General features: G+C 50.0%; 1 protein-coding gene across 2 annotated transcripts in view; it reads right to left on the bottom strand.

The window, feature by feature from the left end:
- The window catches only part of NTRK3 (neurotrophic receptor tyrosine kinase 3), a 247,164-nt gene that overhangs the window by 204,182 nt on the left and 28,693 nt on the right, over positions 1 to 14,289 (bottom strand). For both annotated transcript variants that reach the window (XM_009681246.2, XM_009681247.2), the window contains exons 2-3: positions 2,450 to 2,524; positions 943 to 1,014 (exon numbers count right to left, since the gene is read on the bottom strand). In XM_009681246.2, coding sequence (XP_009679541.1) covers positions 943 to 1,014; positions 2,450 to 2,524 — 147 coding nt within the window. The remainder of the gene's footprint in view (positions 1 to 942; positions 1,015 to 2,449; positions 2,525 to 14,289) is intronic.

The following is a 14,289-nucleotide window of genomic DNA, read 5'->3' on the forward strand; positions in this document are numbered from 1 at the left end:
CAGTCTGTGAAAAGCAGGGAGACATATACCCTCCATCAAGCCCATCAGCTCACTCCCAAGGCATGAGGCCTCTCGCCAATCCTATTTCCATGCCAAAGCCGAGAGGGTTTTGACCTCAGACACAGTCACTTGGATGAGATATCTCAAGGCCATGAAGTGCCTTGCATACTCGCCAGCAATTCAGACCACCACTTACTGCCTTAGGAAAAACAAACACACACCCAGAGAAGAAATCAGCTTCCTCAGCCTCAAGCAGCAGAAATTCCCCAAAACACCGTGCTCCGGGACTGGTGACAGCCGAGGTGGTGGATGTTTGGGCAAGGAGTCATCATCTCCTTGAACCACGCTCAGGAGCATTGATTCCCTCTGCCTCATCACATCCTGCCATGCTGGCACTCCAGCAATGCCTGACACAAAGCAGCCCTACACCAGGCCCACTGCAGAAGCCCATTTAATGAGTCAATAATTAGGAGTACAGCTGTCAGTCACATGCCAAAAAGAGATTAGTGCCAGAAAATCCCTGTTGGTGAAAATCTAATGAGTGGGGCAGACTCAGGCCACATGCAGCTGACCCTGACCTCAGCAGAAAGGGAAACTTGTCCCCCTGCAGCAAAGCTGTTAACGATGCCACACTCGTTAGAGAGGTCATCAAACCTGGCTCAGTGATTAGACACCTAAATCTGTCAGCAGCCCAGCAGGAGAGCCAGTCAGTGCTCCTGCCTCCCCCATCCCTATATCAGGGCCCCTTTCGCTTTCCGGCATCTTCACTTCTCCTCCCCTCCTTAATCACCATCTCTTACCCCTCTTCTCCTTTCATACCTCCCCTTCCCTCCCCGTCACTCCCCTGATGGAGAGATGCTTTGGAGATGGCCCTTCCAAGGGGATCAGAAAGACAAGGGAACAGAAGGCAGGGAAAAGCAGATGAGAACTGGTTCAACTCACATGTAGCGCAGGTGAGGGTTCTTCGCAAATGCCCGCGGCTGGATATTTCGTAGCCCTGAGTTCTTGATTGTCCTAGAAAGAGATTCAAAAGGACAGTGATGGGGTCAAGGCTGAACACTGCTTTACACTCAAACCCCTGCACTAAACCGTGGAAGCCATGCCCTGAAAACTGCAATCAGCTCTGGGAGTCCTCAAGTCTAAAGAGAAGCAGTTCTCACCTCAGACAGCTCATATGAATTACAAGCAAAGATGAAATGTGTCTTTTCATCTTCATCAATACATGATAGAAGAGGCTCAGCATGGGTAGCTGCAGGGCAAGGTCCCCACCGGCACACAGCAGAGAGGTGCGGCACCGCCTGCCCTGCGGCAAACCCAGCCCAGTGCCAGCCTTCTCACCCCCTCGGTCCCCAGGCCCCGCTCTTCCGGGGGTTGCAATGAGGATGTACAGCCCTGGGAAGCACTTGACATGCTTCAGCTCAGGAGAAAACCCATTTGCTTGGAGCCCTGATAAGGAGGGGCAAGTATTTTGTGTAGGGCAATATTGACATTGAAGTGGGATTCTCTTTCCATCCGTCTTTCTCTGTTTGAAGAAGCTCTGTCAGCACTTTGACCATGATTTATTAATATCTGCTACAGACAAAAATACGCCTGACTCCTTTGCTCCTTTTTAGATTAGATGAGAAGGAGCAGTAAGCCTGCTTATAGGGCGGATGCGTTAAGTGCGCAGCTCACTGGGGTTCGGTTACCGAATGCTCGGCAGTATATACCTCTCTTCAGGCCTGCGGTGAAACGGTAGCTATTGTAAAGTTCCAAGTGAAACGCATTAGGAGAGTCTCAAATTAACCCTAAGCAACGCTGCGCATCTTGTACAAATGGCACCCAGCAGGGCACAGCTGCAGGCAGTGCAGGGCTGTTTGCAATGCAGGAGGGGGAAATTGAGAGGTGCGGGTCATACCCCTCACTCCGTCAGGCTTCCTAAGGGGCTGGCAAACCACTCACTCTTTTGGACCCCAGTTTCACATCAGTGACATGCAAAGTTGATTTCTTCCAGTGCTTTGAGGGCTGGGGGAGGAGATGTGATTTCTTTATCGTGCAGTACTGCTGTGATGGCAACTGCACTAAAGGAGACCCAACAGCTCAATGCTGAAGGTTTGATAAAGACAGCTAGAATTTCACATTGTAGGTCTGAAATGAGTCAGAACAATGCACAAGCCCAGAACCAGAATAGCAGGGAGAAGAGAGGTCAAGGCTGACGTATGCTGACAGAGCTGTCAAGAGCTAGCAATCTTCCTTCTCATGGATCCAGCAATGACCAAAAAGCATTTCATCTCCATTTTGTGAAGTCTCACAGAAAAATATCGTGAAGCGAACAACTAGCAGGTTCTGAACATCACGGGGAGGAGACTACAGACAGAAGAGAGCAGCAGCTCTCTGCTGGAGCCTTCTGCTTGGGAAGAAAGGGGCTGCCCAGTGCCATTCTCCTCCCCAAAACATGCAACATACTCACAGCCTCTGGAGTCCTGTGTACAGCTCCATGTCTACAGCGTTCAGCGTCTGCAAGTTCTTCCAGTTCTCTATGTGTCTGTGGAGAAGAAGGAAAGACTCAGCAGCGGCACAACAAGGTGATTGCTCTGCCCATGCAGGAAACAGCACACAGCGAGCTCTTTGTACTCTACCGCCCTGCTCTACGTCTCTTCCTATCCTGCTTCAGCCAAATCCTTGTAACGCAGGAGAGGTCTGGGGATTGGACCTGCTCAGGCTTCAGCATCCACATCCCCAGACACGCACGGTATGCATCATACTGCCAAAACAAGCAGTTTCTCATGCTACTTTTTATTCTGCTTTCCCAGCACTCTGGGAAAGCCAAACAACATGGCTTTACCCAGAGGTTCTAGCACGGAACGTGCAACTGATCTAGCGCATGTCCTTGGTAAACCATTTCCCTCCTTTGGGCCTCACTGTGCACATTGGTAAACTAAAGATATGATTGAGGCATCTCATGCAAAAGGAGAGAAAGTGAATAAAACCTCTCAACAAAAAAAACGGGGGTGGGGTAGAAATCAGACATATATTTATCCAGGCTGTTAGTAGGGTGGCCACACAGGGTCCTGGTCTTTGCTGGCTGGGAGCACTGCTGACAGAGACTGCCAAACTCAGTTTGGAAACTGTGTCTTTATTATAAATTCTTCAATCGCCCGGGGTGTTCTTGCAGGTACGTTATAGAGAACGAAAACAGAAATAGATCTGTCACTGCAGGATCATTATTCAGTAAATATTAGAGCTGAGGGAAGGTGACAGATCGACAGCCCCAGAGAACGGGATCCTCTGTTCGTCAACAGCACGGGAGCAACACTGGCAGCTGTGCAGCCACGGGCCTCTGCTACCAAGCTGCAGTGCTGCGCAGTGGGAAAGGAGCATGGTGTCTTCCTCATTCTTTCAGCCTTTGGCCTCTTTGCTGAACTGGCCCAAAAAGGACAGTGATAGTGCTAAAACTAATGGGAGGCTTTGTGCAGTGCAGGACCTGAAGGAGAAACTCAGGACTTGGGCTACTGTCTTGACACAACTAGAAGCAGGGACCAGAAGGTGGCCACTGCCACTTCCCGTTTCCCACAAGCCCTATTTTGAACAAGCTGGCAGCAGAGATCCTGCACCAGCTCCCTGATGGGAGCACAGAGGCTTTTCCTGAATATGGATGCTTGGAGAAGACACTTTCTGTGCGCACAGGGCTTCCCCAGGGCACATCCAGCAGACAGTCTCACTTGATGGGCCAGGCAGGTTCCATACTCTTGACTGACCTCTGCTTGGACACAGACAACAGCTCATCAGAGCCTGCAGCCATCTGACACTAACACCCGAGGCCTGAGCGTTTGACAGCTCCACCAGTGAGGCGGTAACCAGCATGATTTCGTGCTGTTGACTCCAGAAACAAATTTTTGCTGAGAACTGTCCTCCTCATGGAGCACAAAGCCAGTTCAGACTCTTTCTCTCACACAAACTTAGACACCTCCCCACCAAAGAGCACAAGCTTTTTCAAGATGTTCTTATCTAGGGAGTGGGTAAGGTGGTCCTCTCTCAAAATGAAGAGGAGGAAAAACATCTGGCTAGTCCCCTTAAACAATCTGTGAAGGGAAGTCCACTTCGCAATCTAGGAACATGTGCATCGAAACTCACATTTGCCTTAATGCAATAATTAGTCCTGGGCTCAGCCCTAGAGAGGGGAACCATTTCCAGGGATTCAGGGTTGGGGTGATAAGCTAAAGCTGAGAGCTGTATCAACTTCTGGGCAAAAAGATTGTGGGATGCCACATGGTGGTCCGAAGGGCAAGCGGAAGAGCAATCTTCTACCACCTCCAGAGCAATCAAGGGCGCTGTACGTTCCTCCTCCTCCAGCACTCGCTATTTCTTGGGAAAAATGTTTGTAAAAGAATAGATAAACTAATGAGACAGAAATGCACAGACCTATTTGAATCACATCCCAGATATCATCCATCTAATGGATGAAGAGAAAAAAAAAAAAACAAACCCTGGACTAAACCTAAACACTAAAAGTGTTTATCTTCTCTCACCGTCCAGATCCAAGAAAAGCAGAGACCTTAAAGAGTCACCTCTGCTTTCCACTTTTTCCATAATTGTCTACAGATCCAGAGTGGTTAGCATAAGGATGCAAGATAAAATCCCAACTGGCTGCTGCATGACAACATAAGTTATGGTTCATCCTAAACGACCTGTTCATCAGCTTGAATTGCCTGCATCCCAGGGAAAACAAGAAACGGGGCATTATTAAAGCAATTTCATATTCACTGCCAATGTCTATGGCTGCTGCAATCACTTGCAGAACAGAGCGCAGACTGGGAGGCGACAGTCAAGAGACTCGACAGCTGACTGAAACTCCTCAGAGGAAGCACAGGACTGTGAGATCAGGTTCTGATCTGGTTCTGAAGGTTACAAGACTGGATTCTCAGAATCTGGCTTGACCACACTGGGCATGGCTAGAAACACAGGCTGAAGACATTTCCCACTTGCAATTCCTGCAACTCAAATGAGAGATCCCTCCAGGGGAAAGAAAGAAAAGGGCAAGACACATGGGCAGCATTAGGTAAAAAGAGATCTCAGTTCATTCCCAGCAATGTGCACCAGCAAGACTTTCTGATGACTCAGCACCGGGGTACAGGGGCACTGCGAGGGACAGAGTTGAAATGCACCAGCAGAAGCAGAGATCTCCTGGACCACTCACACCTGCCTCAAAATTAAGAAATATATCTATTTCCATTCACAAAATGGCGCACAACAGCTGCAGGCTGGGAGATAAAAGTCATACCACTGACATAGACAATCCGTATCTCAGGGTGGCTGTTCCTCCCCAGCAGTTTAACCATTCCAGAAGTGACATTACACTCCACTCTGCAACCTGTGCTTCAGCCTCCCAAAGGCAGCCCATGACCGTCTCTAGCCAGACATGCTTTGGGATGTTATTTAACCTACACACACAGCACCCAGAAAGGGAGCAACAAGAGAAGTAATGAATGCCTGCACCCTTTCATACAGGATAAACACACAACACAGTGGTTGTTTTACGTAGAGGGGGAGATAATTTCATCTTGAGTTATGTGCACAGGTTGGCAAGGGACCTTGGAGTCCTATCTACTATATAGACACTTTTCAAGCAGCAAACTCTCTTCACTGCCTTGCCCTTCTCAGGCACCCCCAAATCCCTCCTTTTTTATCTGACTCTTTCAATCTAGAAGGAAATCCACCCTAGATCCAGATCACAGAAGTGGTAAATCAGTCTTAGTTCACAGGCACCCTAAAGATGCACCTGGAACACCATTTTATTTGTATCCACATTGATTTTGAGAGAACAGCGTGCCTTAGCACTGGCTGGATTCACCGGAATCCACTTTAAAAAACAAGACAAAACAGAAGTATGTCTTATTTTGAAAGTTCAAAGGGTAAAGCTGTGATTGCAAAATTGCAGCAGTTGCACAAGAAAACATACCAACTAATCAACAACAACAAAAACCTCACACCCAAAAAACTCCCCACACACTTAAAATGTAAGTCCCTTCACAGTTCCTTCAGTACATCAACTGGTTCTCCTGCTCCTCCTTCCAGTGTTTTGCTTGCCCTAGAAAGCTCATATCGTCCTTACTGCTGGTGAAGATGGAGACCTTCCCTTCTCCTCTACCTTCATTCCTGGACCTAGGAGGAACATAGTTTCTGGGTTTGTGCCAAATACAGACATGATAACTCCCAGCCTTGCCTTGCCCAGTTCTCTGTAACCAGGCTTTGAGGTACGAAACACAAATCCGCTCAGCAGGTAACTCCGTCCCTCCCTGAAAGCTTCTCTAACTAAGTATTCCTATAGCAATCCTCAGTTATTACAAGGTACACAGCTCTTCTGTAAGATCCAATAGCTTCAAGGCTGATACCGTACACCCATTTGGTCTTGTGTCAAAATTGTCTTAGCTTAAACAGTTCTTTTCCTTTCCTGGCATTTCTCCTGCCTCCTTGCAATGCGTTTACAAGCGAGAGTCAAATCCTCCCCAGCTATCATTTATAAGTTACACAAGGCCAGCTCTCCTAAGGCAGCACATCTGTACCAAGTAGTGAAGTGCAAGGCAAATTGTCTCAAGTACCTTGAAGAGATACTAAATCAAGTCTCAGAAGTGATACAAATACATTGCTCAGACAGAGCTCTCGGTAGCAAGATTGTTTTTTGCTTCTGGTTTCAGACCCAGCACAATCAACACTCGCACTTGTGACCTATGCAGCAGGGACCACTGGGTGATGGACACGTGTCCCCTCCTGCCTTTAGGTAGGGCTAGGTCTCTGTTTTCTTCCTCATCCTGTTTAAAAAGCTTTTTTTTGAGGAGGATCAACCAGGAGCACAGAGCAATCTCTGGGAGAGGTCTCACTTGTACAACAGCACCAATAATTCCCTAAGGTCACACCTGCCTCTCTCAGCCACACCAGCTCAGGAGCTCTTCTCCACTCCACGATCTAGCAGGCCACCCAGGCACTTCTATTCACCAAGTCACTTCCAGCTGATGCAGGCTTTTGGTGACAAATGGGAAATTGTATTAGACCTGCGCCTGCACTCCTTCCGCTCCACGTTAGAGTCTGATGTCTGCTACTCCAACCTGCGCTGCTGCAGCTCTTCCCCTCTGCCACCGTGATCCACCTCCACACAGGCGCTGCCCTGGCACCCCACCAGCAGAGGAGCCCACCAGCCTGCTTCTCCTTTTGTGCCAGCATCCTGAGCAAAAGCACGAACTAAGATAACCTCCAAGGAACGTCTGCAGCAGTCTCCCCTTTCAACACGTCCCATCACCATTTCTCCTCTACCCAGCTCCTCCCCTATGACAGTTGCACTATACTGCACCTTCTGCAGAAAAAGGAACCATTTCACATGTAGCGCAGCATCATATCCTTTGCTGATGCACAGGCAGATTAGCTCCATTGACTCTTCTTTGCCTAGGAAACTGGCTACCTTTTCAGAGGAAGATATGAGGTTAGCCTGACACAAGCTAAATTTGGCAGGCCAATCCTGCATTTTATCTCAGCCCCCGTACACCTACAATCACGCCTTTAAAACATGTTTGAAAGCCTGATGGGCCTCTGATGTCAAACTAACAGTCAGTCCATGGCTTGCATAGTGCCACAATTAAAAACAAACTGTGAAGTGCAAAACCCTATTTGCTAGTTCTGCAGCTTGTGGGCACCACAAGTTTCACCCCGGATTCAAGAGCCGGGCAGCCAGTAGGAAGGCAGGTATTTACCCTACATCACGCAGGCGGAGAAAGAGATTAGAGAGCATACGGACGATACGGTCACCAAGTCACACACTTCAGCTATAGGTCAGTCTCCAGGACTTTTGGTAGCATCAGAAACCTGCTCCCTCGCTGGAAGGGGGTTGGGGGGGGGGGGGGGGCTGTCAGCTCCTGAGCCACCCAAACAGACACCACATAGGGTAGCATTTGTCACTGCAGTCTGGTGTCACCTTTGAGACAGCACAATAAGTCTCAGCAGCTCCATACGCTCCTGATCCACCCAGCGGCCAGTGCAGCAAGGGAGACGAAAATACTCAGAGATTTCAACACAACCAGACTCGTTTTGTCCCAAATACATAAGACAGGCGAAAAATAGCCTCTGATACCAGTTTACCAAGCGATTATCTTGAGGCTACTTAATGTCACTGGCCTTCCTGCACCCTCCTCATACAACAAGGATAATATTTATCTGATCTCTTTCAGCTTTTCAAGCACCGTGGTCGATAGCTGAAAAAGGCACTCAATAAGAGCCAAGTATTATATAGCATGAGTACACATGTGCTACCCAAATCTCTATCTAACCTAGACTGGAGAAGAGCAACTTTTCACCTGGACGCTCTCAGCTCCATTCACTGCCAGGGTAGATGACATCTCCTCCAGAGACACTCCGCATAAGTACGTGCACATGCGCACACACACACACACAAACAAAACAAGCAGAGTATTTGACTCTTGCAGGGCAACAAGAAAACTTTGTCATCCAGGCATATTATACCTAGCAATCCAGACAGAAGCATTAGTTTTCAATTATCCAATAAGTTTAGCATTATCAACAAACTGCCTGGCATGCCACCAGACCACGCAAATGTAAATTTGATGGGGGGGGGGGGGGAGAGGTAAGTCATCTGTTAAAACCCTTGGCCAGTAGGACCTGCCTCCTCCAGGTGTGAGGGCAAGGAAAGTCAACAGCTGACATGTAGAGGTGCCCTCGTAGTTTATGTGGAGCCCTGGAGGGTAAGAAACTCACACTCACCTCTGGGTGGCTGCTGCAATGCCACGTAATGATTGCCCACAGACAGGGCATGAGATGACCTGCTAAAGCCTGTAGGTCCTCCCAAAGCTCGAATACAAGAGCAGAGCAGCGAGGTCTGTCCCCAGCGTCTCCCAGAAACTCTGTCCTGGTTCATCCAATGATAGATTTCCCCTTCCCCCTCCTGCACACACATCCTCTCTCCAAAACCTCATCAGCTGCAACTGCAACGCAGGGCCTCATGTTAACCATCCCGAGCTCCAGGTCCCACTTGAGCTGTAGCACGTGTGGCCAACAGGGGTGACAAGGCATTTCATCCGCTCTACAAACCAGGAGGCTTTTCCAGTGCCAGGACCTCACTCCTGCCAGGAGTGGGTGCCACAAGCCTGCCTGTGCCTACATGCCACAAGGGGTGGCATGGAGACAAAGCCTGGACAAACTGTGTCCAGCTAATACTGCAGGGGACCAGGGCCTGGGAATTGCAAGGACTGTTCTCATCCTGGGTGGCCCTTCCCAACTGTGTGAACGCACATCTGCGCTCAACTAGACCTCTTCCTGAGGGTTTATTGAGGTTTCCCTCAATACTACAGCACTGAATGGTATTTGGGGGTTCCTTTAGCCTGAGACATGTGTTTGTGTGGGAGAACAGCAATGGCTTCTTCTCATGTTGTATTTAGGCCCCCTGGATGGCACGTTTACAGAAGCTGTAAATACAGGCTGCCTTTATCCTTATGCCCCATTTTTGCCAGCAAAGAGATAGAACTAAGGGGGTGCCTGGACAGCAAGGACCACAAATAACCCTCACGTTACTGGAGCGAACAGGCACTCATCGCTGCTCCGGCAGCAGCTCCTACCTGCCATAACTCAGCCTGCACCATGGCACTGGGCAAGCAAGGGCCTGCAACGCTTGTAGGCCAGCCCATCCCAGCGTCAGCCCTGGGGACGAGACGGCACCCATGGTACGGGGAGATGGAGCCTGCCCCCTGGTCACCAACACGGCCATGCCTGCTGGCACTCACCTCTCCTGTTGGCTGCTACCTGTCTACAAGTGCCCAAAACGCTCTCAGTATCTCCGTCAACTGCTCATCCAGCACAGGCTGCTCAGGAACCTGCTCCCAATCCCATGTCTCCCAAAACCAGCCCTGCGTTTAAACGCAGGCGCTGTCACACTGGGTGCTGAGCTTGCCCACAGTTGGGTCCAGCACCAAGGCAAAGCATTGCCACAGTGAGGGTTCCCAAGGGACCTGCCATTCCCTTCCACCAACCCCTTGCACACCATGTGAAGCTGTGAACAAGCCATAAAGAAATCAGCCACCTTTCATAGTATTATAAAGCACTTATCACATACGTTTATTAACCAGAGGCATGAAGGACTTTATTCTCTCAATATGGAAGTTATAAAACTGAATTGGTAACTGAGCATTAAAGGGAAGTGCAACTGAATGAAGACTTACGAGGTCGGTATTTTCCCCTTTTAAAGTGTGGGTTTCCTCTTAGAAAATCACATGGAAAAGTTGCCCTGCAGCAGGTAACTTTGCATCATTAAGGATAATTTGAGGTCAGTGAGAGAAAAGGGGGGGAAGGTAGCAAATACAGCTTTGCAGAAATAATTATTAGTGTAACCCCACACTGTAATTGTGATTTGTCAGGGTAATGATCATAAAACATAGCGCTGCAGCACAGCTCCCTTTGCACTTACAGATCTGCTTCTCTAGCCAAGGCCGTGGAGGGGTAGCTGACTTCTACTCAGCGCAAGCAGCAGGTGTTTAAAGAATCCCCTGCAGAATACCTTCCAGATAAACTGGGGTGAGCCTAGCGTTCGCCCAGACAGCATTTACCTGTCCCCAGGCTGGCTGGGAGCTGTTACTACATGCAGAGAGCTGCTACAGTTGCAGTATCTAACATGATTGCTGTATAAAAACACCCTAGTACAGAAGATGCCCTGAGAAACCATCCTCTGAGTGACAGATTCAAGCTCACACACACACACACACAGAATTGTTCCAGGCACTGCAATTAAATAATGCTGTCTGGCACCCCTCAGCACACGCAGTAGTTGCTCTTAAATGCAGGGGAAGGCACATGCATTTAAAACACGGACAGCAGGGCCAAAGTGATGAAAACCTTATCCAGTGCTTTAGTCTCCCAGGATGAGAGGCAGGCAGGGCGTGAGATCTTCTTTTCTACACAGGGTGCCTTGCCCCATGCTTGTGCACCTATCCGTTTTTCCCTGTGAGCTTCGAAGGCCCCCAGTACACCCCAGCACAGCCTCCCCATCCCGTGCCGGATCCGGGGTGGCAATTACGGTGCAGACAGCACCCCTCACAAGCATAAGCCTTCGGCACTGCCCAAGGACGGCAGGCTGCCGCGATCCACCCTGGACAGATTGCTACAGCAGATAAGCAGCCATATGTTCCCTTTAGCGCACACCACATCCAAGGCTTTTCAGTGCGGGAAGAGTTACGCCCAGTCACTCACTTTCAGAAAGGAAGAAAGAGGTGTAAGGCAAGATGCCAGAGCTGAAGAACTGCTGCGGGTAGCAGTACGACTGCCATCACAACAAATAACCTTCCTAATTTCCCATCAGTATTAGCAAGCTAGCACTAGGATGAATCACCCCTGGGATCCAAAGCAAGAACTTTGGAATTTAGAGTTGATCCGGGCACCAAGAAAACCTCGTTCATCAGAAACGAGCACCAGCGAAAGCTTCACAAGGAAGTCACTGAGGGCCACAATATCACCTGCGGAGGGAGCAGAAAAGGGACGGAGCCCTGGCCTTGCCCATGCCCCTGTACTCGTCCGAGTACAGGCCTGGGCTCCTGGCTCTATCCTGGCTCCCTGCTGGACGCAGTGGCAATGCCCTGAGCCCGCAGCAGCGACAGGCACCGAGCGCTGCTTTCATCCAGCCTCCTCCGCCAGCACCCCAAGGAGAGCAAGCAAACAAGCAGTTTATGTCCCACACGTGCAGACAAATACTGGAATGCAGCCACCTCTGGAGCAACACATCTGTCCAGCACCAGGAACAGCTTACCCTCCCACAGCACCAGAGACAGCCACCCCTCCTGTTGCAGCGGTGAGCTTGGAGATGAGGACAACCCCCCCAAAGTGGCATTTATTTCATTACTATGAGGCAGGACAGTGTGCAAAGCCAGTCCCCTGTGCCAGGAGGGGCTCTTTCCACTGCCGCCCGTTAGATGCGGACCTGCAGGATATTGGATCCGCCAGGGACCATTACAATAAACCCATTTGTGTCTAATTATGCTACTTCACAAACAGCTGTGCAACAAGGAAAAGAGGGAGATCCAAAGAGACAAAAACAGTTCCCTTGGGAGTTTTACATAGAGCACAGAACTCAAGGTAAGGAAGCACCCTGTGCTTTAAGGGGAATGGGAGACGGGAAGAGCTTCCCTTTTAGGCAGTGGCCAGCCCCCTCTTGCACCTGCCAGGTCAAAGGAAAGGATGCTTTTATCCAAAATATTTTATACACAGTTAGAACTACCAACATGCAGCATTTTGCGGTGTTTAAAGACCAAAGAGCATTTTATAGAGAAGCCAGCACCCTGGTCAAAATCCACCTCAGAAATCATATTCTGCCTTGTTAAACTCTCCCTGCAGCTTCAGACTGGAAGTCAGATTCCCTCACGCTCCCAACTCTGAACAGTTCTGGAGCTTTTCAGGAACTAAAATTATGCATAAATTCATGCAGACGGAGCCGCTAAGCTCTGCTCCAGAGGCAGCTGCGCACTTCTCTGCAGAGCACAGTGCCCACACGTTAGCAAGATGAACAGAATTCCTAAAACTAGGGGGTCACTCCAATTCGAGTTTGCAGGAAGAACTGAGTGTCCCAGAGCACGTGGCCAGCTCTTCTGCTCGGGGGGAGCCAGGGATGAGCGGAGCCACTCCAGCCGGAGGGGAGAGCTCGCAGCCACGTTTGAGCGCTGCACTCCATGCTGTGGCTGAAGACAGGAAAATGGATGGAGGGCAAAAGGAGAAAATAAGATATCCCACAAAACTGGCTGTCTGGGTGATATACTGTGGTGGAAACCAGGAAGGAAGAACACAGAGCCCAGCAGGGGCAGATGCAAGTGCTGGGGATGAGGCTGCACAGGCTTCTCCAGCACAGCCCCGCCGCATCCCAGCCCCTCGGCTGCCCCGGGGGACGCTGCGGTCCTTCACCCAGACCTGCCGCCTTTGCTGGCTCAGTCCTGCTGCCTCCGCACTTGCACAAACCCACAAGTACTCTTTTTTTAAAACCACACGCTCCACAGCAGTCTAAATTTGGGAGCTTTTACATCCACATTAAATTTCTGCTCCCTCCACCCATCCCAAATCCTGTTTAAATTTAGATGCGAGTTTTAGGGCTGCGCAGCTGATTCTTCCCACTCCCAGCTCGCTCCTCCTCCTCTGCCTGCATCCTAAAAGCTGTAAAAAACCAAAACTCAGAGCTGCACACTGCAAGCACCAGAAGGTCCCTCTGCTTCGGTTGTGACTATGGCCATTTAGCAGCCAAATCCTGCACCCTCCCCTCTCAGTTCCCCTCGTCCCACTTTATCCTCCTGCGCTTCCCCGCAGCCTTCACCGCCCCCGTAGCCTGGCTCATCGGGGCTATTTCAGTTGCCGGCTTTCCCACACACACCAAATACCATGAAACCTGCTGTCCGAGCGAGGCGAGGAGAGAGAGCCAATCTTTCTTGGACTTGTGCTCTGCTCCCATGAACCATTTGTTTTTCTAAACGGCTCCCAAGGAGCATGAACTTTGATCCTCCAGCATTTTGGCTCCTCGGCTGTTTATGAAGCTCAAACAACTGGGCAGCAATGCCCAGCTGGGCTGGAAGGCGGCCAAGCTCCCACCCGCTCCCGCAGCTCGGCCAGGCCAAGGACAGAGCTGCTTGGGTCGGACTGAGAGCTTCCCGGAGGCCAGCATCAGTCCCCACTATCCTCCTGGCTAATCTCCCTGGCCAGCCTGGGGGCTGCTCTCCACAAAGCCAAAGGCCCAGAGGAATGACACAAGCTTAATACACAGTTTATCCTGAGCCAGCTACCACGACCCCCACCCCAGGCATATTCTCTTCCTTACGAAGAAATCACATCCAGCTCTGCCTCACGTGGGCAGCCATAAAAGGTTCAGATGCCTGTCAGCCACGCTACACATAAGGCGTCCTTCCTTATTTCCCTAGCCCAACACCTGGCAGGAAGAGGTAGTATCACTTCTTGGACCTTGGTGCTGAGAGTTCAAACCCACAGGTTGCCAGCCAGAAGCATGAGATTAGCAGCTTCATGTCATGATAATGTTTGGATTCCTGTGGTTTGCAATCAGCGCGTGCAAAACTGGGCAGTGAAGAAAATATCTCCCTCTTCTACACGCATTTGCTACAATGGACATGCACGCTAGCTGAGCAGCAGCATCTCCCAGGAAAGGTGGGGATGCATACATGAAGCAAGGGTGACCCCAAGCCCTGGATTCCCAGATATTTTGTGGGAAGATGGCTGGCTCTTAAAAGAAAAAACTAACAGCCATACCTATAAACATGACACAGGCAGGAGGAA

The sequence above is a fragment of the Struthio camelus genome, chromosome 12 (assembly GCF_040807025.1).
Source record: "Struthio camelus isolate bStrCam1 chromosome 12, bStrCam1.hap1, whole genome shotgun sequence".
NCBI classification, from domain to species: domain Eukaryota; kingdom Metazoa; phylum Chordata; class Aves; order Struthioniformes; family Struthionidae; genus Struthio; species Struthio camelus.